We start from the raw sequence: 23,511 nt of genomic DNA, 5'->3' as shown, positions 1-23,511 counted from the left end.
GAGTTTGCTGGCAGGAAATGTGAGATGGTGACAGCCTTAAAGATAGGGGGCTTTCAGGGAGAGAAGCTGCTTCTTGTGCATTGTGAAGCATGCTGAGAAAGTAGTTGTGTGTGTGTGTGTGTGTGTGTGTGAGAGAGACAGAGAGAGAGAGAGAGAGAGAGAGAGATAATTTGGAGTGGAAGCAGGGAGACATTTAAGGAAAAGGGAACCAAATGTGCAAACACCAAGGTATGGTTCATGTATTATTCAGGGTTCCAGCAGGAAACATTCAAAGGAGTAAATGAAGTGAGCTGAAGCAAAGTTTTGAGATGGGATTAAGGGTACCACAAGACTTAATGAAGCACCCATGGACTAGCTGCAGAGGAAGCTGTTTTCACTCCTATGGGCCTGAAGGGTCAAGGGGAGGGATGGTATTGTCAGGGTCTTACAAGAGCTCCTCTACTGTAGAGGAATACAGTAATTGCACAAACTCCAGCACAGCAGGATAAGCAATTGCCCCAGATCTTGCTCTCTCCCGTTCCTGATTTTTCTGTCTTCCTTCTCTGACTAGCCATGGCAAAGCCCAAATGGAAACTAAAGATGAAGAAACTTGATAGATACAGTCCAGAGATATCAACTTTTCTGGGCAAAGAGTGGGACAGAAGGGCAGTTTTTTAGAGGCCAAAGGAGAATAGCCAGCAAAGTCGGTCCAGTTAACTCCAAGTTATTGTGTGTGACTAGAAGCCAGGAAGCACACAGGGAAGAAGTAAGTCAGGAGAGGGAACCAGAGAGGAGGGGAAAGCACCAAATCCCAAAGGCTCCTTCATAGTCTCTGCCCAGTGCTTTAGTGTTGAGGCAGCCTGTATGAGGACAGCAGGACTAGCGGCTGCTGTTTTGGGGTATTTGCTGTGTATCAGGCAAATACTAAGTATTTTGTATACAGGGCTTCCAATGGCCTCGTTTAGCCTTTGTAGCCACCCAGGAACAATCCTCATGCACTGACTGCTAAGTTCCAATTCCTTTGATAATGACTTGACAAGTGCTGCTTCATTGTATGCTCTCAGTAAGTATAGGCCATAAGGATTTATTTTTTCGTTTTCATGTGAAGAGTCTGTAATTTCACTGGAATATGAGATCTAGGGGGACAGAGACTTGTTCTGTATCCCTTGAGCCAGGGGTAGTGTCTGGCACATAGTATATAATAGGTCACCAGTAAGTTAAAAACTGAAATAGACTCAGAGGCTCTCAGAGGTGGAGTTTTGGAGTAAATTCTGACTTCCAAACTCTGAAATCCCTAAACCACAGAATGATCCCAGCCAGCTGAGGGGGCAGAAGTACACTTCCCTTCATCGCTGTGGGTGTCCATGAGAACCTAATTTAGCAGAGGCCTTCCCTAAGAGAAGGCTGCCTGGTTCACAGCCCTTTAGTCTCTCCCCCTGGAAGGACTGCATATTATTCGTCTGTAAGCTGCAAGAGGGCAGGATATGTGTTTGTTTGGTCCACATACGTATAACCCTAGCACACTGCTTGACCTATAGGAGGCACTCAGTAAATATTTGATGACTCTACAGATGACTAAGAAGTAGCACTGTGATGAATAAATGTGAGCACTGTGCAAAGCACTGGGGCTAACAGAGTTCATCATGGGTGAGACTGATCACCAGCATGTAAGGGCAATAGTAGATGCCTATACAGGGTACAGGATGAGAGATCAAAAAAGAAAAGAGTGATTGACCAGGATGAGGCTTGACCTCCATACATTGAATAGATGATTGTCAGACAGATGTGGAGGAAGCTGCAGAGAAAACATGCCAGAAAAATGATATGGCTTCAACAAAAAAGCATGGGAGGTGGAGTGGGAAAGGGAGGTACATGGGAGACTTCCAGGGGCAGAAAAAAGAAAGATAAAACTGGGGAGGGTGTTGGGAGGCAGATCACAGCCAACCTGTATGCTACCCTGTGAAGTTCAGACTTGCTGCAAATGCCCTGCCCTGTACCTACTTACCGTGCCTGTTCTTTGCTCATGTAAGCCTAATCCCTCCATAGTGCACTAGACTACATTCATCCTCTCACCTGCTCGAGGATTTCACTCTTGCAAATCTTCCCCCACCCTTTCCAGATAACTGTGAAGACCAAAAGGAAACTTTTTTTTCTCTGCAGTTACTCCAGCATGATGGGGGAGGAAAGACTCAACAAGTCTTCTTGTTGTTGTTGTTTGTTTTTATTTGCAAAGAGCCAGGCAGTAAATAAGTAAATATTTTAGGCTTTGCCAACCACATAGTTAATTTCCCTCCCCCTCCTCTTCCTCTTCTCCTCCTCCACCTCCTCCTTCTTCTTCCACACTTCTTTAAAAATGTAATCATTATTCTTAGCTCGCCCATAATCTGTGGACCCTAGGAGAAAAGCATGGATAAAATGCCTCCTCATCTTCCCAGAACTGTCCAGGTTTTAAAATAAAGCCCTGTGTCCCGGTGAAACCAAGACAGTCAATCGCCCTGGTACCACTTACTAGCTCTGTGACCTTGGTCAATTATTTAACCTCTCTGAGCCTCACTTTTCTTTTCTGTGAAATGGAGCTAACAAGCCCAAGCAAGGTTGTTATTGGATTGGCCATAAAATAACAGGATCTGGAAAACAGTTGGAGTGTGAAAACAGAGGTTCTCCCCAAGTCCCCTTCTAAAGAGGTTGGCAGGATTTCTATATGGTAGAATTAAGTCAGGCTGCAAAACACTCCTGGAATAATTATGGCTACAAGTTGTGTCCACTTCTCTGAATACAATAAATAGACATCTTGAATATGTTGATATCTTAAACTACTTTGCATTAGCATAATTTATCTTTAAAATTTGTGCAAAAATTTCTCCATCATTTTTACCTCATCTATTTTTAAATGTTGTAATCACTTCTTTCATTTTTTCTCAGTTAGAGGCCTTCTCATTTTTAGCCTTTAACATTTTTACTTCTTCCTTAATGTTTGTGTGTGTGTGTGTGTGTGTGTGTGTGTGTGTGTGTGTGTTTCACTCTTGTTGCCCAGGCTGGAGTACAATGGCGCGATCTCGGCTCACTAGCTCACTGCAACCTCCACCTCCTGAGTTCAAGCAATTCTCTTGCCTCTGCCTCCCAAGTAGCTGGGATGACAGTCACCCACCACCATGCCTGGCTAATTTTTGTATTTTTAGTAGAGATGGGGTTTTGCCATGTTGACCAGGGTGGTCTTGAACTCCTGACCTCAGGTGATGCACCTGCCTTGGCCATCCAAAGTGCTGGGATACAGGCGTGAGCCACTGTCCCCAGCCTCAGTTTTTTAAATTCATTTATTAAAAAAAAACAAACTTATATCCCTGTTCTTGTTCTTTTCATTCTATTTTTCAAAATTCTTTTTTTGTTATCATTTGAAATGACTATTTTTTCCCTTCTTACTTTGCAATTTCTCGGGATATTATTCTTGGAATTCAAGTTGTTAATAGAGGTTTTTCATCATTCAGTTTTACTTTTTTATTATATGCCAGCTGAGTTCAGCAGGCCTCTTTTTTTTTAACTTTTCTTAGATTTTTACTTAAGTTTACTACTTTATTGCTGTGTTATTTTTTAAGCTTCACTATGAACTATTTATAATTCTTTCTCCAATTCAGCATTTACTATTTATAAAGGACAGGCAGGAAGCATGACCACAGAGCCAACAGCTGTGGGAAGAGCCCACGACCCTGGCAGAGGATGTTGGTGGGGACTGTTTGTCCTTCCTCTTGTCTCTGCAGCTACTCCTATGGATTTTCTTCCTCTTTTATCCCTTTCTTCACTGAATCCTTAAAGAGTTTAACCTGTGCAATAACTATTCCTCAAGTGGCCTTTCTATAACACATACCCGACCAAGTCGCTTACCTACTAAATCCCTTCAGTAGGTCACTGTAGTGACATATAGGCAGTGAAAACAATAATAATGACAATAACAGCAACCACAGTCAATACATATTGACTAATGATTGTGTTACAGGTCTTTGTTCATTTCGTCGATTATCCAACATTTTGAGGAAGGTATTCCTGTTTTCCAGGTAAGAAAATTTGGGGGTCAAAAAAGTTGATTAACTGAGCCAAGTTTACATAACAAGTAAATGGCATTATTAGAAGCCCAAATTCTTAGCCACTAGGCTAAACTGCTAAGCTCTATGCGTAGCACAGCAAATCACACTTTTAGTATCCACTCCCGTAGTGAGGATAAGGACTTTCTACAGACCCCCTGGGGGTAAATGGCAGCAACAGGACTGAAGGCCACTCTGTCTGATCCCTAAGCACCCCCTCTACTCTTTTCCCTGCATAGTGAATAATGGACATAAACATTCTTTGTAAAGCACCGTAAATATAGAAGAATTTAATACTTCATGGTCCTCTGGGATATCTCTTAACCTGGAGGAAGAACATCCATGGTGCATCATTTATCCAGAAATAAAATAGAAAAAAATTACACCATAATTTTCCAAAGTTATGGAAAATCAGATGGCCTCATATTTCAATATATATCTAACATTTATTGGGCATTTGTTAGCTGCTAGAAACATTCATATGCAGTATATATATATATAATGTATATATATTTGTATATATAGTATACGTATTAGATAGAAATACACACATATATATAGTATTAACCTCACTTCTATGAGGCAAGGTTTTATTCCCATTGGTCAGATCAGAAAGTTGAGGGTCATCGAGACATAAAGTGACTTGCCTAAATTCACATGGCTAGCAGGTGGTGGAATTGAGGGATTCAAACTCAGGTCTCTGATTACAAAAGCTCCAGCATCTGGCAGGTGCAAAGGCTTTTAGTGGGAAGCTGCCCCACCCACTCTCTCAGGACCCCCACCTCCCGCAGATTCCAGACACCCCTGAGAGCTGTGGAGAGTATCTAATCTCTTTCCTGGTTTTCTCCCTCACTCCCCATCCTCAGGCTTTGAGGCAGAATAGCCCAGGTGGTAATCACCGCTCCAGAATTTTTTAAGCTACTTGGCTTTGGGCAAGTTACTCTCAGGGCCTTAGCTTTGCCATTTACAGATGGAGATAGTGTGATGTGCTTGAGAACACCTTTGTGAGGAAAAGGTTAAACATTCAGGCCCTAGACAGGAATGGGACCTAGTTCACAGTGAAATGCTCCATGAACATCTTAATTGGATCAAGTAACTATTTTATTATTATTATTATTATTGTACTTTAAGTTCTAGGGTACATGTGCACAACATTACTATTTTAACGATGCATTTGAAGACCCTTTCCCTGCCTTAGGTGGCTCTCTCTTATTTCCTAGAGCCACCTGGAAGCCAATGTTGTCTCTGGACTGTGCTGGAAAGGCCTGCAGACAACACGCACCTCCTTACCAAGGCTCTTTCCCCTTTACTGGGCTCAAGAACTGATCTGTAAAAATGACCAAATCCTAGGGTGCATGTGGCAAGCCTGGATTTGTTGATGGGGTGAACTGTTGCTGTGTTAGTCCAGCAGAGACTCAGGCATGGGGTTGGTGAGCACAGCTGTTATAATTCAGGCTCTGACTCCCATTACCAGGGTTCACTCCTCAGCCTTACCACTTGCACCATTCATTATCTCAAGCAAACGATTAAACTTCAAGCTTCAGCTCCGGCATCTACAAAATGCTTATGTTATAGTGTCTACCATATTGGGCTATGGTGAAGACTAAATGAATTAAAATATGCAAGGCACTTTGAATGATTCCTGGCACATATTTAGTGCTCTGCTCAACAAATGCTAGCTATCTATTAGAGAATGAGGCCAACACTTCTCTAGTCAGGCTTGTTTACCTGCATGTAGGAGATCTTTACCTACATTTTTTCCCATACACCCAGCACGTTGTGGCAAAATATTAAACCTGCTTCCTTCCTTGTCCAGTATTTATTTACTAAATTATACCCCGTCTCCTGACTGGGCTTTGTTTTCTCTGAATATGAAAGGTCTCCATCAGATCCTGGCCAGGTCTTGCTTAGACCCCACCCTCCTGTACTCAATTTCCAGGCCTGCCACTGTGGAGCTGTTTAACTTTAGAGATGTTCCTTAACTTCTCTGATCCCAAGCTCCCACATATGTAAAATAAACATAATAATGGCTCCTTCCTCACTGAAATTAAATAGGAACACGTATGAAAGGCACTTTGTAAAGTGTTCTGCCCTTAATATAAACTCAATTAAAGTAAGTCATACTTGTTATTACTTAGTCTCCCAATTTCAGTTTTAACATCCTCCAAAATTTATGATGAAACATCAGTCCTAAAGACAAACCAGGGTAAAAGATCCACAAAAGAAAGTACTGGAAAATATCCAAATGCAAATCAGTACTGGATTGCAACACATCGTTCCTTTATTTTCTGTCTATTGTTTAAAAGAAAATGAACTCAAGGCACAGATCCAGTGGTCACTTTCCCAGAGCTGGTCTTTCCACGCACACAATCACATTTGAGTGGATGCTTCAGGGAGACCCAGAAATAGGTGGAAGTATCTTCTTTCAGCCTGAATAAAGCAGGCCTTTCTAGCCTTCAACAACTTGGGCTGCAGACTGTGGGGATATTCCTTGTACAAAGTGTGCTATGAAGAAAATATAGTGCAAGTTCCTGTGGCACCAGAAAACACACAGTGAGGGCAGAGTGGAGAGGAGGGGCCCCTCTGGACACCCAGGGAGCTATCCCCCTTTCCCACCTCCACTCTGGGGAGTTAGACCCTTAAAACACAAATCCTATATCAACAGGGAAGCTGGCTCTGTGAGTGTTTCCAACTTTGAGCTTCCTGGCATCAAACAGCAGTACCCATGCTGTCTCTATCACCCCAGCTTCATGGAGAACCTTTCCACTCCCGGGGTTGGGGGAACGAGAAGGGGAAAGTGAAGAGGGAATCTTCTTCCTGTTCCAGAAGAATTCATAGAGGACTTCTCACCTCAGAGTGACAACTGTCCTCCTTCCGATGATCACAAAACTGGACCAAAGAGGTGGGCAATTGGAATTCACTCATGTTAGTGTGCCAACTCAGTTAGATTCTGCAAGTGTATGAAGCACTGAGATGCTAGGCCCTGTGCTAGGAGATAAGAGACAGTGGCCACAAGCTCTGCCCTGGGGGAGTATAGATTGAGTAAGGTTGATGGACATATAAAAAGGAAATTAAAGTTCAGTGTTATACATGATCATCGGGTCACTGACATGACTCAGAGATTTCCTCATGCGAGCCTACACGCCCACTGCAGCAGATCGACCTGGGAGCTTCCTAAAAATAAAGTTCTCCATGACCACATCCCTGGATATTTGTATTCAGTGGTTCTCAGTATGGCCAAAGGATCTGCATTTTTTTAACTAGAACTTTCTTCTCTTTTCTATGTAGTCCACAAAAAAAGTCCACCAGCAAATCTTGTTGTCTCTTCCCTTGGAATACATTCAGGGTGTGACCCTATCTCATCACCTGCATAATTACCACTGTGATCCAAGTCAAAATCTCTTTTCAAGGAGACTCTTGGAAGAGGCCTCTGACTTGTCTCCCTGACTGTCCTTGCTGCACTACAGTCTGTTTTCTTCACAGTAGCCCGAGTGACTCTTGAAACATGGATGGTAGGTCATGTTTCCAAGTGCTAAGAACTTTGCAGGGCCTTCCCATCTCGTGGAGAGAAAAGCTTCAAGACCCTCCATGGTCTGGCCCTTTGAGACCTTTCAGAGTCTGCTTTTGACAGCTTTTCCCCAGGCTCCCACATGGCTCTCTGCTCCGGCCACAGTGGGCCTCATGCTGGGCTGGAGTGGGTTCTTGCTTCTCCTGCCTCAGAACCTTGGAACTTTTCCATGCCAGGAATGCTCTTCCCAAATGAGGATGACTCCTTCACTTCTTTCAGGTCATTGCTCAAATGTCTACTTGTGAGAGAGGCCTTCTCTGAACTCCCATTTCAGTTAGCGGTCTTGCCCCTGTTCCATCACTTTCATCCTCCTTATGCTGCTCTATTATTCTTCATGGCATTTATCACACTCTCACACTACCACCACCACCATGTGTTAAATATTCCTTGGTTTACTTGTTTATTGCCCATCTCCCACCACTAGAATGACAGCAGGACATTACGTGCTTTGTACACTGCCAGTTTATAAAACTGTGCCTGACACACAGAACTCATTCCATAAATGATTTGAAAAGGATTAAATAATAGAAGTGAGGGTTTAGGAAGGCTTTTCAAATATAGTTTACAAATGTGTAAGGGCAGGAAAAAAATGATTAATAAATATTTCTCAAGTATCTCACACCTAGCACATCAATTCTGGGTCAGAGGTGGCTTACAGATAGGGTGGGATCCGAGGGATCCAGGTAGAGCCACAGGTTGGAGGGATTACGAAGCACAGCCAATCTGAGATGGTCATCACCATATGCACTTAACGCTTCATGGAACTACAAATCTGCTACTGCCACAATGGAATGCTATTTCCTTCAAAACATTTAGCAAAAATTAATAATAGTAATAATGAGCAGTTCAGGCATTTTTAGATAATTACCAGATACTAAAACAGAAACACTTATTTTTAAAGTTATTTGTGAGGTCAGTTACTGACCAAGATCAAGAGACTCTATCTGGATGGTCTTTTCTGTATTCTGTTTTTCCCATTGGTTCCAGACCTCAGGGTTTGTTCTACTGGCTGCATAAGTTTTAAACATCCTGCTGTGCTTCTCAGACTCTCAGTTACCTCTTTTGGAATCTGCAAATGCCCCCAGGAAGGGAGAAGCCCCAAATGCTAGGGTCACCGGTCTAAGTGTAGATCTTGACACCCTGTGGGTTTGTAGTGCCTTGTTAGATCTCCACAAGTGAGTTTATTTGAATAACTTATTCTTATTTCGGTACACACACACAGTTACACAAGTGCGTGCAGACTTATGCTATTTCTTTTAATTTATATATGTGTATGTATATATATATGTATATGTATACATATTTCTTCATATTTTAAGCATTAGGATCACATTGAATTTATAGATTTGTATGTTAAGTGCAGTTTAAAATATTACATTTTACTTAATTCATCAGAGATTTGCTAGTGTCATGAAATATTTTAAATGCAATTTTATATTATTTTTATTTACACAGACCACAGTTTATTCAGCCATTTCTCTTACTGTTAAAAATATACAGTTTCCATTTATAAATTTTTCATGAATTAAGCTATGATGAATGCTCCTTAACAGAAGTTTCTAATTCTCTGTCTGATGATCTCCTGAAGACAGATTTCTAAAGGTTGGGTCAGTGGGTCAAAAGAAATGAGTCAAATTTTGCAACATGTTGCCAATTTTCTTCTCATAAATATTACAGTAAAGTTTCTTCATATCATCAAGCTATCAGATTGGTTTTATTAATAAGAACCAGTTTTCTTTAATTTGAGACTTTGCTCACATTTTTCTGCTTAGGCTAGAGCAGTATTCTCCTTTATTATTTTCCCCCTTTTAATAGTCTCATCTTCCACATTTAGCTCTAATCCACTGGCACTTATTTTTGCATATAGTATGAGGTGACTATCAGTCCATTTTTTTCCCTGTAGTTGACCAATTACCTTTTTTGGGAAAATTTTCTTTCCGATTAAACCTTTGATCTTTGAGCTACATGTATCATGTACAAACTTGTTACAATTTTTATTGTCTGTCTCTATACAATATACTCTACTTTATTCCATTAATTTTGCAGTTTGGTTTTTCTCTGCTGTGACAGTTTTAATTATCATGGCATTATAGTACATGTACCTTCTGGTTGGTCAAGACCCCCCTCTAATCTCTTTTTTTTTTTTTTTTTTGAGACGGAGTCTTGCTCTGTTGCCCGGGCTAGAGTGCAGTGGCCGGATCTCAGCTCACTGCAAGCTCCGCCTCCTGGGTTTACGCCATTCTCCTGCCTCAGCCTCCGGAGTAGCTGGGACTACGGGCGCCCACCACCTCGCCCAGCTAGTTTTTTTTTGTATAAAAATTTATTTGATATTCTAACTCATGTATTCTTTCAGATATACTTTTAAATCACCTTTCAAGTTCCAAATAAAAATTCCATATGGGGTTTTGATTGTAATAATATTAAAGCTGTAAATCATCTTGAGTCATGTATATATACAGTTATATATTATAACTATTAACATAGTTAATAATAGCATTTTTCACAGAAATACCTCTCTTCTTTATCTTTTGTAAAGTCATGTACTTTTTTTTTCTTTTCTAGCTCTCATGCACTTGTTAGTATTGTTTAAGAATAGTTTTGGTGTTTTATCTTACCAATGCTATTGTGAGATCATTTGTTCTGGTATATTTTATAAATGATGAGTACTGATACATAGGAAAGCTATTCACCGATTTATTTAGCAAATATCTAGAACTTAGTAAGTGCTGAGCAATTAATTGACACTATGCTGAGCATTTATTTACTGTGCTGGATACTAGTTGTCCATTAATGGCTAAAACAAACATCATCTCCATATTATTAGAACTTACAATCCAGTGTGGCAGATAGGCATCAACTAACCAAGCAAGCAAATACATATATAATTACAATTTGTGATGAATTCACATGGTGCAGCAATAAAGTATAGCAGGGAAATCCTACTTTGATATAGTGATCAGGGAGTGTCTATCTGAGAAAACTAGAATAAAGCCAATAACAGAAGGATAAGAGGAATTGGCAAGGCAAGAGGTATGCAGAGTAGTGTTCGAGGAAGAGGAAAACAACATTTGAATGTCCCAGAAATGGTAAAAACCTAATGAAGGAACAGAAAATAACAGAAATCAGATTGGTTAGAGCAAAATGAGAAAGTGAGGAAAAGTACAAAATGGCCTTGAAGGAATCAAACGATCCGTATTGTCATGATAGGGAGTTTTCATTTTACTATTTTAACAATATATTATATTATAATAGGTACACTACATGCACATGTACAAAAACCAAAAAGGTAGAGTTTATAAACCCAGGCTTCAGTTTCTGTCTGCAGAATTACCCAATAACTTATCGAGTGTGTCTGTGCATTTAAAAATGATGGTAGATGTTAATTCTTTCCTTCTCCCACACCTACTTTTCTTTTTTTTTTCTTTTCTTTTATTTATTTATTTATTTTTATTATACGTTAAGTTCTAGGGTACATGTGCATAACGTGCAGGTTTGTTAATATGTATACTTGTGCCATGTTGGTGTGCTGCACCATCAACTCGTCAGCAGCCCATCAATTCATCATTATATCATGTATAACTCTCCAATGCAATCCCTCCCCCCTCCCCCCTCCCCATGATAGGCCCCAGTGTGTGATGTTCCCCTTCCCGAGTCCAAGTGATCTCATTGTTCATTTCCCACCTATGAGTGAGAACATGTGGTGTTTGGTTTTCTGTTCTTGTGAGAGTTTGCTAAGAATGATGGTTTCCAGCTGCATCCATGTCCCTACAAGGACGCAAACTCACCTTTTGATGGCTGCATAGTATTCCATGGTGTATATGTGCCACATTTTCTTAATCCAGTCTGTCACAGATGGACATTTGGGTTGATTCCAAGTCTTTGCTATTGTGAATAGTGCCGCAATAAACATACGTGTGCATGTGTCTTTGTAGTAGAATAATTTATAATCCTTTGGGTATATACCCAGTAGTGGGATGGCTGGGTCATATGGTACATCTAATTCTAGATCCTTGAGGAATCACCGTACTGTTTTCCATAATGGTTGAACTAGTTTACCATCCCACCAACAGTGTAAAAGTGTTCCTATTTCTCCACATTCTCTCCAACACCTGTTGTTTCCTGACTTTTTAATGATTGCCATTCTAACTGGTATGAGATGGTATCTCATTGTGGTTTTGATTTGCATTTCTCTGATGGCAAGTGATGATGAGCATTTTTTCATGTGTCTGTTGGCTGTATGAATGTCTTCTTTTGGGAAATGTCTGTTCATATCCTTTGCCCACTTTTTGATGGGGTTGTTTGTTTTTTTCTTGTAAATTTGTTTGAGTTCTTTGTAGATTCTGGATATTAGCCCTTTGTCAGATGAGTAGATTGCAAAAATTTTCTCCCATTCTGTAGGTTGCCTGTTCACTCTGCTGGTAGTTTCTTTCGCTGTGCAGAAACTCTTTAGTTTAATCAGATCCCATTTGTCAATTTTGGCTTTTGCTGCCGTTGCTTTTGGTGTTTTAGACATGAAGTCCTTGCCCATGCCTATGTCCTGAATGGTACTACCTAGATTTTTTTCTAGGGTTTTTATGGTATTAGGTCTAACATTTAAGTCTCTAATCCATCTTGAATTAATCTTCGTATAAGGAGTAAGGAAAGGATCCAGTTTCAGCTTTCTACTTATGGCTAGCCAATTTTCCCAGCACCATTATTAAATAGGGAATCCTTCCCCATTTCTTGTTTTCTCAGGTTTGTCAAAGATCAGATGGCTGTAGATGTGTGGTATAATTCTGAGGACTCTGTTCTGTTCCATTGGTCTATATCTCTGTTTTGGTACCAGTATCATGCTGTTTTGTGTTACTGTAGCCTTGTAGTATAGTTTGAAGTCAGGTAGCGTGACGCCTCCAGCTTTGTTCTTTGACTAGGAGGATTGTCTTGGCAATGCGGGCTCTTTTTTGGTTCTATATGAACTTTAAAGCAGTTTTTTCCAGTTCTGTGAAGAAAGTCATTGGTAGCTTGATGGGGATGGCATTGAATCTATAAATAACCTTGCACAGTATGGCCATTTTCACGATATTGATTCTTCCTATCCGTGAGCATGGTATGTTCTTCCATTTGTTTGTGTCCTCTTTCATTTCACTGAGCAGTGGTTTGTAGTTCTCCTTGAAGAGGTCCTTTACATCCCTTGTAAGTTGGATTCCTAGGTATTTTATTCTCTTTGAAGCAATTGTGAATGGGAGTTCATTCATGATTTGGCTCTCTGTTTGTTACTGGTGTATAAGAATGCTTGTGATTTTTGCACATTATTTTGTATCCTGAGACTTTGCTGAAGTTGCTTATCAGCTTAAGGAGATTTTGGGCTGAGACAATGGGGTTTTCTAAATATACAATCATGTCATCTGCAAACAGGGACAATTTGACTTCTTCTTTTCCTAACTGGATACCCTTGATTTCTTTCTCTTGCCTGATTGCCCTAGCCAGAACTTCCAACACTCTGTTGAATAGGAGTGGTGAGAGAGGGCATCCCTGTCTTGTGCCAGTTTTCCAAGGGAATTTTTCCAGTTTTTGCCCATTCAGTATGATATTAGCTGTGGGTTTGTCATAAATAGCTCTTATTAATTTGAGGTACGTTCCATCAATACCAATTTATTGAGCGTTTTAGCATGAAGGGCTGTTGAATTTTGTCAAAAGCCTTTTCTGCATCTATTGAGATAATCATGTGGTTCTTGTCTTTGGTTCTGTTTATATGCTGGATTATGTTTATTGATTTGCGAATGTTGAACCAGCCTTGCATCCCAGGGATGAAGCCCACTTGATCATGGTGGATAAGCTTTTGATGTGCTGCTGAATCCGGCTTGCCAGTATTTTATGAGGATTTTTGCATCGATGTTCATCAGGGATATTGGTCTAAAATTCTCTTTTTTTGTTGTGTCTCTGCCAGGCTTTGGTATCAGGATGATGTTAGCCTCATAAAATGAGTTAGGGAGGATTCCCTCTTTTTCTATTGATTGGAATAGTTTCAGAAGGAATGGTACCAGCTCCTCCTTGTACCTCTGGTAGAATTCAGCTGTGAATCCATCTGGTCCTGGACTTGTTTTGGTGGGTAGGCTATTAATTGTTGCCTCATTTCAGAGCCTGCTATTGGTCTATTCAGGGATTTAACTTCTTCCTGGTTTAGTCTGGGAGAGTGTAAGTGTCCAGGAAATGATCCATTTCTTCTAGATTTCTAATTTATTTGCATAGAGGTGTTTATAGTATTCTCTGATGGTAGTTTGTATTTCTGTGGGGTCGGTGGTGGTATCCCTTTATCATTTTTTATTGCGTCTATTTGATTCCTCTCTCTTTTCTTCTTATTAGTCTTGCTAGTGGTCTGTCAATTTTGTTGATCTTTTCAAAAAACCAACTCCTGGATTCATTGATTTTTTGGAGGTTTTTTTGTGTGTCTATCTCCTTCAGTTCTGCTCTGATCTTAGTTATTTCTTGCCTTCTGCTAGCTTTTGAATGTGTTTGCTCTTGCCTCTCTAGTTCTTTTAATTGTGATGTTAGAGTGTCAATCTTAGATCTTTCCTGCTTTCTCTTGTGGGCATTTAGTGCTATAAATTTCCCTCTACACACTGCTTTAATGTGTCCTAGAGATTCTGGTATGTTGTATCTTTGTTCTCATTGGTTTCAAAGAACATCTTTATTTCTGCTTCATTTCGTTATGTACCCAGTAGTCATTCAGGAGCAGATTGTTCAGTTTCCATGTAGTTGAGCAGTTTGGATTGAGTTTCTTAGTCCTGAGTTCTAGTTTGATTGCACTGTGGTCTGAGAGACAGTTGTTATAATTTCTGTTCTTTACATTTGCTGAGGAGTGCTTTACTTCCAATTATGTGGTCAATTTGGAATAAGTGTGATGTGGTGCTGAGAAGAATGTATATTCTGTTGATTGGGGTGGAGAGTCCTATAGATGTCTATTAGGTCGCTGTGGTGCAGAGATGAGTTCAATTCCTGGATATCCTTGTTAACTTTCTGTCTCGTTGATCTGTCTAATGTTGACAGTGGAGTGTTGAAGTCTCCCATTATTATTGTATGGGAGTCTAAGTCTCTTGTAAGTCTCTAAGGACTTGCTTTATGAATCTGGGTGCTCCTGTATTGGGTGCATATATATTTAGGATAGTTAGCTCTCCTGTTGAATGGATCCCTTTACCATTATGTAATGGCCTTCTTTGTCTCTTTTGATCTTTGATGGTTTAAAGTCTGTTTTATCAGAGACTAGGATTGCAACCCCTGCTTTTTTTTTGTTCTCCATTTGCTTGGTAGATCTTCCTCCATCCCTTTATTTTGAGCCTATGTATGTCTCTGCATGTGAGATGGGTCTCCTGAATACAGCAGACTGATGGGTCTTGACTCTTTATCCAGTTGCCAGTCTGTGTTTTAATTGGAGCATTTAGTCCATTTACTTAAGGTAATATTGTTATGTGAACCTGATCCTGCCATTATGATATTAACTGGTTATTTTGCTCGTTAGTTGATGCAGTTTCTTCCTAGCCTCGATGGTCTTTACATTTTGCATGTTTTTGCAATGGCTGGTACCGGTTTTCCTTTCCATGTTTAGGGCTTCCTTCAGGGTCTCTTGTAAGGCAGGCCTGGTGGTGACAAAATCTCTAAGCATTTGCTTATCTGTAAAGGATTTTATTTCTCCTTCACTGATGAAACTTAGTTTGGCTGGATATGAAATTCTGCGTTGAAAATTCTTTTCTTTAAGAATGTTGAATATTGGCCCCCACTCTCTTCTGGCTTGGAGAGTTTCTGCCGAGAGATCTGCTGTTAGTCTGATGGGCTTCCCTTTGTGGGTAACCCGACCTTTCTCTCTGGCTGCCCTTAAGATTTTTCCTTCATTTCAACTTTGGTGAATCTGGCAATTATGTGTCTTGGAGTTGCTCTTCTGGAGGAGTATCTTTGTGGCGTTCTCTGTATTTCCTGAATTTGAATGTTGGCCTGCCCTACTAGGTTGGGGAAGTTCTCCTGGATGATATCCTGAAGAGTGTTTCCAACTTGGTTCCATTTTCCCCCTCACTTTCAGGCACCCCAATCAGACGTAGATTTGGTCTTTTTACATAATCCCATACTTCTTGCAGGCTTTGTTCATTTCTTTTTTTTCTTTTTCTTTTGGTTTCTCTTCTCGCTTCATTTCATTCATTTGATCCTCAATCGCTGATACTCTTTCTTCCAGTTGATCGAGTCGGTTACTGAAGCTTGTGCATTTGTCACGTATTTCTCGTGTCATGGTTTTCATCTCTGTCATTTCGTTTATGAAATTCTCTGCATTAATTAGTCTAGCTGTCAATTCTTCCACTCTTTTTTCAAGATTTTTAGTTTCTTTGCGCTGGGTACGTAATTCCTCCTTTAGCTCTGAGAAGTTTGATGGACTGAAGCCTTCTTCTCTCATCTCGTCAAAGTCATTCTCTGACCAGCTTTGATCCGTTGCTGGCGATGGGCTGCGCTCCTTTGCAGGGGGAGATGCGCTCTTATTTTTTGAATTTCCAGCTTTCCTTCCCTGCTTTTTCCCCATCTTGTGGTTTTATCTGTCTCTGGTCTTTGATGATGGTGACGTACTGATGGGGTTTTGGTATAGGTGTCCTTCCTGTTTGATAGTTTTCCTTCTGACAGTCAGGACCCTCAGCTGTAGGTCTGTTGGAGATTGCTTGAGGTCCACTCCAACCTGTTTGCCTGGGTATCAGCAGCAGAGGTTGCAGAAGATAGAATATTGCTGAACAGCGAGTGTACCTGTCTGATTCTTACTTTGGAAGCTTCCTCTCAGGGGTGTACTCCACCCTGTGAGGTGTGGGGTGTCAGACTGCCCCTAGTGGGGGATGTCTCCCAGTTAGGCTACTCAGGGTTCAGGGACCTACTTAAGCAGGCAGTCTTTCCCTTCTCAGATCTCAACCTCCGTGTTGGGAGATCCACTGCTCTCTTCAAAGCTGTCAGACAGAGTCGTTTGCGTCTGCAGAGGTTCTGCTGCTTTTTTGTTGTTGTTTTTTATCTGTGCCCTGTCCCCAGAGGTGGAGTCTACAGAGACAGGCAGGTTTCCTTGAGCTGCTGTGAGCTCCACCCAATTCGAGCTTCCCAGCGGCTTTGTTTACCTACTTAAGCCTCAGCAATGGCGGGCGCCCCTCCCCCAGCCTCGCTGCTGCCTTGCGGTTAGATCGCAGACTGCTGTGTTAGCAATGAGGGAGGCTCCGTGGGCATGGGACCCTCCCGGCCAGGTGTGGGATATATTCTCCTGGTGTGCCCGTTTGCTTAAAGCACAGTATTGGGGTGGGAGTTACCCGATTTTCCAGGTGTTGTGTGTCTCAGTTCCCCTGGCTAGGAAAAGGGATTCCCTTCCCCCTTGCGCTTCCAGGTGAGGCGATGCCTCGCCCTGCTTCAGTTCTCGCTGGTCGGGCTGCAGCAGCTGACCAGCACCGATTGTCTGGCATTCCCTAGTGAGATGACCCCAGTACCTCAGTTGAAAATGCAGAAATCACTGGTCTTCTGTGTCGCTCGCGCTGGGAGTTGGAGACTGGAGCTGTTCCTATTTGGCCATCTTGCTCCGCCCCCGATTTTTCCTACTTTTCAACTGGATGGATTTATAATGTGACCAATCCTCTGTTTAGGGCCATTTAAGTTATTTCTAATTATTTATTATTGTAAGTGATGTTATTATATCCTTTGATCTTTGCACATGGGTGGTCATATTTATGAAATAAGTTTACATAATTAGGGTTACTGAACTCATGAATATAAATATTGTCAATTTTTATAGATATTGCCAAATTCACACATTCACCAACTAGGTATGAGAGTGACTATTTCCCCCACAACCAAGCCAGCATAAAATGTTAGTAATCTGGGAAACTGATATCAAAATCATAATGGGAGACCATTCTGTATCCATCAGGTTAGCACGAAGTATTCCCACTCCACACCCCAGAGTTGCCTTTGCATGTGTGCCCCAGGAACGTGCCCAAAATGTTCAGAGCAGCATTTTCCACAAGAGAATGGGAGTGGAAATAATCAGAATGTCCATGAGTAGTGGAACAGATAAATATTTTGTGGTGTATTAAATACTATTTGGCAGTAAAAATAAAGGAACTATCAATGTATGCATCAAAATGAATAAAGAAAATAATGTGTAGTAAAATATATGATTCCAATGACATAAAATTTAAAAACAACTGAAGTCAAACTAAACAATATGAGGGATTTTAAAAATGTTCATGCCCACCTGACTCCACAGGACCAGTGATTGCTCACAGTTGTTTATTTAACTGGATTTAAATGATGGATTTATGGTAAGATAATATGGATTTCAAAACTTTCTGCACTGAGATAAACTTACATAAACGTTGCAATATGTCTGAACAGGATTCACCCTGAGATACTAAAAAGGGTAAGATATCAGTTACAAAAGAACCCCCATCAGAGCAACATGAATTCTGCTAAAATTGAAGTAAGGACAAACATCAAATTGATGGGGAAGCTTTGGTGGAAGAATGGTGAAATCACTGGTGCTTTACAAAAATTCATAGAAAGAATGCCCCAGAGAAATCAGCAGTTTACAAATGGATCACTCATTTTAAGAAAGGATGAGATGATGTTAAAGATGTAAAGCCCACAAGGCAGACAATCCACATCAATCTGTGAAGAAAAAGTCAATTGTATCCATGTCCTAATTGAAGAGGACCAATTATTAATGGCAGGAACAACAGCTAAATCATTGACATCCCACTTAGTTCAGCTTACAGAATTCTGACTGAATAATGAAACTTGGTCAAACTTTACCTGATGGGTACCAAAATCCATGTGCCCAAATCAGCTGCAGACAAGAGCAGAGCTTTCAGTGGACATTTTAAACAAGTAGGATCAAGATCCTGAAATGATTCTTTGAAACACTGTAACAGGAGATGAAACCTCAAAATTTGCTGAGGCTAACTTCAGGTCCTATCCTAAGATGATATTTTACAAATTTTCAATATGTGTCTTAAAAGAATTTCTACTATCTAATTATTGAATAGCATGTTTGTATTAGTCTGTGTTCATGCTGTTGATAAAGACATACCCGAGACTGGGTAATTCATAAAGAAAAAGAGGTTTAATGGACTCACAGTTCCACATGGCTGGGGAGGCCTCACAATCATGGCAGAAGGAGAAAGGCATGGTGGCAGGCAAGAAAGAATGAAAGCCAAGCGAAAGAAGAAAATCCTCTTATAAAACCATCAGATATCTTAAGGCTTATTCACTACCACGAGAACAGTATGGGGGAACTATCTCCATGATTTAATTTTATCCCACTGGATCACTCCCACTACACCTGAGAATTATGGGAGCTACAATTCAAGATGAGATTTTGGTAAAGGCACAGCCAAACCATATCAGTGTTTCATTTCAAGGTTGTTAATCATATGAGCTTTCCAAATTATCTCTCTATGCTGACTTTTTAATCTGTTTGACATATAAACTGCTGAAAATTGTGTTAAAAGAGACTGCTATGACTACAGATTTATAAATAATTACATAGACTTTTATCCTATTTTGCAGTGTATATTTTGAGGTTGTGCTATTAAATATGTCCATGTTCAGAATTTTTATGTATTTTTGATGTATTAAACCCTTTATTATTGTATAGTGACCCTACTTATCTCTAGTAATGCCCTTTTCAAAAAATTATCTTTAGTCTGGTATTTATATAACAAAGCCAGGTTTGTTTTGACTTCCCAGTTTTTATATCAATGTATTTTAGGACTATATGTTACAAATAGGACATATACTATTTCTTCTTATCTAATCTGAAAATCTGTATCATAATTAAATAATATGTCCTCTATATATAACATTTTTATCTGACTGTTTTCAAGATTTTCTTTGGTTTTTAAGCATTTTGATTATGATGTGCCCAGCAAGGAGGGTAGTTTTGTTCACATTTATCCTATGTGGGGTTTGCTGAGATTATTGAACCTGTAAATATGTATCTTTATAAAATTTATAAGAATTGCATTATTTCTTTAAACAAATTAGTTTAGCCCCATTCTCTCTTTCCTTTCCTTCTGAGAATCCAATTATGTGTATGTTAGGCCTTTCAGTGTTGTCACACAAACTAATAAAACCTTTTCATAAATCATTAAAAAAATTTTTTTCGGCTGACCGTGGTGGCTCACACATGTAATCCCAGCACTTTGGGAGGCCCAGGCAGGCAGATCACCTGAGGTCAGGACATCAAGACCAGCCTGACCAACACAGGAAAACCTTATCTCTACTAAAAATACAAAAATTAGCCACATGTGGTGGTGCACACCTGTAATCCCAGCTACTCAGGAGGCTGAGGCAGGAGAATTACTTGAATGTGGGAGGCAGAGGTTGCAGTGAGCCAAGATTGTGCTACTGCTACTGGGCAACAGAGTGAGACCCTCTCTCTCTCTCTCCCTCTCTCTCTAAATATATATATATATAAGCCAGGCACAGTTGCTCACTCCTGTAATCCCAGCACTTTGGGAGTTCAAGGTGGATAGATCATTTGAGGTCAGGAGTTTGAGACCTGCCAGTCTGGCCAACATGGTGAAATCCCATCTCTACTAAAAATACAAAAATTAGCTGGGTGTGGTGGTGGGTGCCTGTAATCCCAGCTACTTGGGAGGCTGAGGCAGGAGAATCACTTGAACCCAAGAGGCGGAGTTTGCAGTGAACCAGTATCACACTACTGCACTCCAGCCTGGGTGGTGGAGTGAGACTCCAACTCAAAACAAAAGTATATGAAATATATTTTTATTTATTTATATATTATTAAATTATATATGTATATATATTATAAATAAAAAATATTTATTTATTAATAATTTTTTAAAAATGGTTATATTCTATTGGCATATTTCCAAATTTACTGACCCATCATCTATGTTCTGCTGTTAATATCCAGTTGGTTCAGATATTTTGTTTTTCGTTTCTGAAATTTTCTTTTTTGAGGTTTCTATTTCTTTTCCTATTTCTTATCTTTTCATTCACTGCTAAAATATTTACTTTCAGTGAATTTCATTCATTGCTAGAATGTCACTGAGCAAAGTTGTAAGAACTATTATAACCTCGGCCTGCTGATTCCAACATCTGGGTCAGATTAGAATACATGTCTGTTAACTATCTTTTCTCTTGAGATTGAGTGACATTTTAATGTTTATTTTATGTCATTTTAATTCTGTGCTACGTTTTGGGCATTGTGAATGCTCTATGGTTAAGACTGAATTATCTTACATTCCCCTGGAAATAGTGATTTTTGTTTTGTTCTGTTTCACTTTAGCAGGTAATTAACTTGATTGAAATCAAAAGAAAATCTTTGTCTTTTGGACTGCAGTTCAAATATCAGTTCAGTTATTTTTACCTTTAGCTCAATTGCTTACTGTCTTCCCTATGCACATGTGGTTCAGTTAAGAGGTTATAAAACAATTTGAGGTTTTATTTCACCAGGTTCTTCTTTACTTTTTGGAATTCTTTTTCCACTTTCTGGAAGCTACAGTGGTCCGAAACTCTGTTCTTTGCTTCTTTAAGCTACCTGCACTTTCTATTGGAGTTATAGCTACCACACACTGCGTGAGCTATGACCTGGTCTCAGGCTAAAGCCATAAAAATAAAGAAATTCATATATGTTGTTCATTTCTTCCATGTGTTGACCCCTCTTCAAAGATGTCTGCTTTTCTTGACTGAAGAGTAGTTAGAAAGGGGGCAAATGAAAAAGTAGGAAGCCCAATTTAAGAGTCCAGGAAGCATATCTTGATGCCTAGAAATAGAATAATGGAAGTGGAGATGAAAAGCAATAGGCACGTGCTTCTTTTCTTGAGTTAGAAACAAGACTTGGATTCTATCCAAGAAGATCTGAGAGCACCAGAGTCTAAATACAGTACTCAATGTATTCGAAGTCAAAGGTATTCAATGGATTCCTTTCCTGTTTCTTATTAGTCTCTTCTTTTTATTCCCACCAGATTCTCCAACCCCTTAAAAGCCAGAAGCTTTTGCTGGTGAAGGGGAGAGAGAGAAGGTGGAGTAAAGAAGTCAACCAGATTCTCTCTTTTTCACAGCAGGTTTCCCATGAAGACTCCAGTCTAAACCTGGGGAGAAAGAAGCCTAAATTGGAGAAAGTGGTGAAAGAAGCCCTCTCCGAAGAGATGACATTTGTCTCAAGATATGAATGAAGGGCATAGTTCTACAAACATGCGATTAAACATGTGGATTACTACATTAGGATTTACCTTGGAAATTCATATTTATTTGTGTATTTTATTGTTGCTTGTAAATAGCTTTTGTTTTAAGCACCTGACCAGACTGTGTTTGTTTTAGGTTGTGGCCCAGGCAGTGTTATTCATGTGTATGAACACAGCTGGAATCTTCATCAGTTACCTGTCAGACCGGGCCCAGCGCCAAGCTTTCCTGGAGACTCGGAGGTGTGTGGAGGCCAGGCTGCGCCTGGAGACAGAGAACCAAAGACAGGTACCAACTGACAAGGCTGTGTGTTTTAGTTATCACCTAGCCAGTCTCCAACTTATATGGAGCTCCTGTTTTGCTCCCAAACACGTCCTGACTTGCAAGTGTTCTCTTAAAGTTTATGTCACAGGATTCAAGAGTCAGAAATAGTTGCGTTAGCCTTACAGGTCAAAATGGGTTGGTCTTATTCTCCACACTCAATTCATCGTTCCCCATAAGAAATAAAGTGATTACAGTCACAGATGTATTTCCTGACACCTTTCACTGACATCTGTGTTTGTGAACAAGGTCATGATACCTCAAAACCATCAGCATGCCTGTCTTTGACCCTCTATCTTTTAAACTGTAAATGTGTTACTTCAGATAAAAATGTTTACTTTCTACCAATTCAAATTAGAGTAAGTGCAGAGAAGAATCTTACACATGCCTAGTCTCTAAAACCACAACCTGATTTTTAGAAGGGATATACACACAAAAAAATCCTGTAGACATGATGCCAACATCAGAATAAGTGATACGGTAGGAAAAGAAGTTGGATTGCAGGGGGCAATAATGTGTTCCAATTTGGAGAGGTTAAGACAAAATAATTTTTTGGACATCCTGATTGGGTGGATGTTATAGGAACTTAAAAGTAGTTTTGGCCTCAAATAATATATTTCTCCAAAATCAAATTTACTTTCAAAGAATAAAGATTTGTCTCTATTAAAGCTATTTATATATTTTAAATCCATGCATACCTTTGGTTCTGAAAACAATTTTCCAAGAGGAATATCAGGAATGTGTTGAAAATTGGTTTTAGCATCAATTTATAGCATCCCAAGTATATATGCTCTTGGAAATTTTATGCTTGTAGATATATTATTTCTATAATACGAGACCTTTTTAAAACTAAGACCTTTTTCTTAAAGTTATGTCTTATTATTTATAATATAGCACATTTCTTATTTAAGACTTTAGGCAATAATAGTTTGCAAAAATCATAAAGAAAGTAGCAGAGAAAGACTCATCACTTACTTCATGATTAATTTGCATCAAATCACCAGGGAGTCAGGAATCTTTGAAGTGAGTGAAGCCAGGTCTGTGTGATAATGGATGAGATGGACAGGTAGGGTACACCTGCCAGGACTCAACTCCCACTGCCATCTGCTGTCTCCCGGGGCAGAGGAAACTCCTGAGTTTTCAGATCTTACTTTGACTTTACAAAATTTAGAAAAAGGAATTTCGAAGTTATTGCCTAAAATAATTCTGGAACCTCATAGTAATTTCTCTGAATAACCCTTGGAATAATTAAGAAAAATAACTTTAAGAAAGAAAACACCCTGTACAATAAACATGAGTATCTCCCAGGACTATTGTATTATGTTCCTGTGCAAAACAGATCAGTTGCCAGACTGGCATGTCACTCTTTCCATGGGA

At 39.8% G+C, this 23,511-nt stretch overlaps 1 protein-coding gene across 1 annotated transcript in view; it reads left to right on the top strand.

Annotated features, from left to right (window-relative positions):
• Positions 1 to 23,511, top strand: part of ADCY8 (adenylate cyclase 8) — a 277,968-nt gene that overhangs the window by 35,711 nt on the left and 218,746 nt on the right. The window contains 1 exon segment of the mRNA XM_033203020.1: positions 21,952 to 22,101. Within this exon segment, the coding sequence (XP_033058911.1) occupies positions 21,952 to 22,101 (150 nt within the window).

This window comes from Trachypithecus francoisi, unplaced genomic scaffold, assembly GCF_009764315.1.
Source record: "Trachypithecus francoisi isolate TF-2019V2 unplaced genomic scaffold, Tfra_2.0 Lachesis_group7, whole genome shotgun sequence".
NCBI classification, from domain to species: domain Eukaryota; kingdom Metazoa; phylum Chordata; class Mammalia; order Primates; family Cercopithecidae; genus Trachypithecus; species Trachypithecus francoisi.
This window is presented reverse-complemented; position numbering and strand designations above follow the sequence as displayed.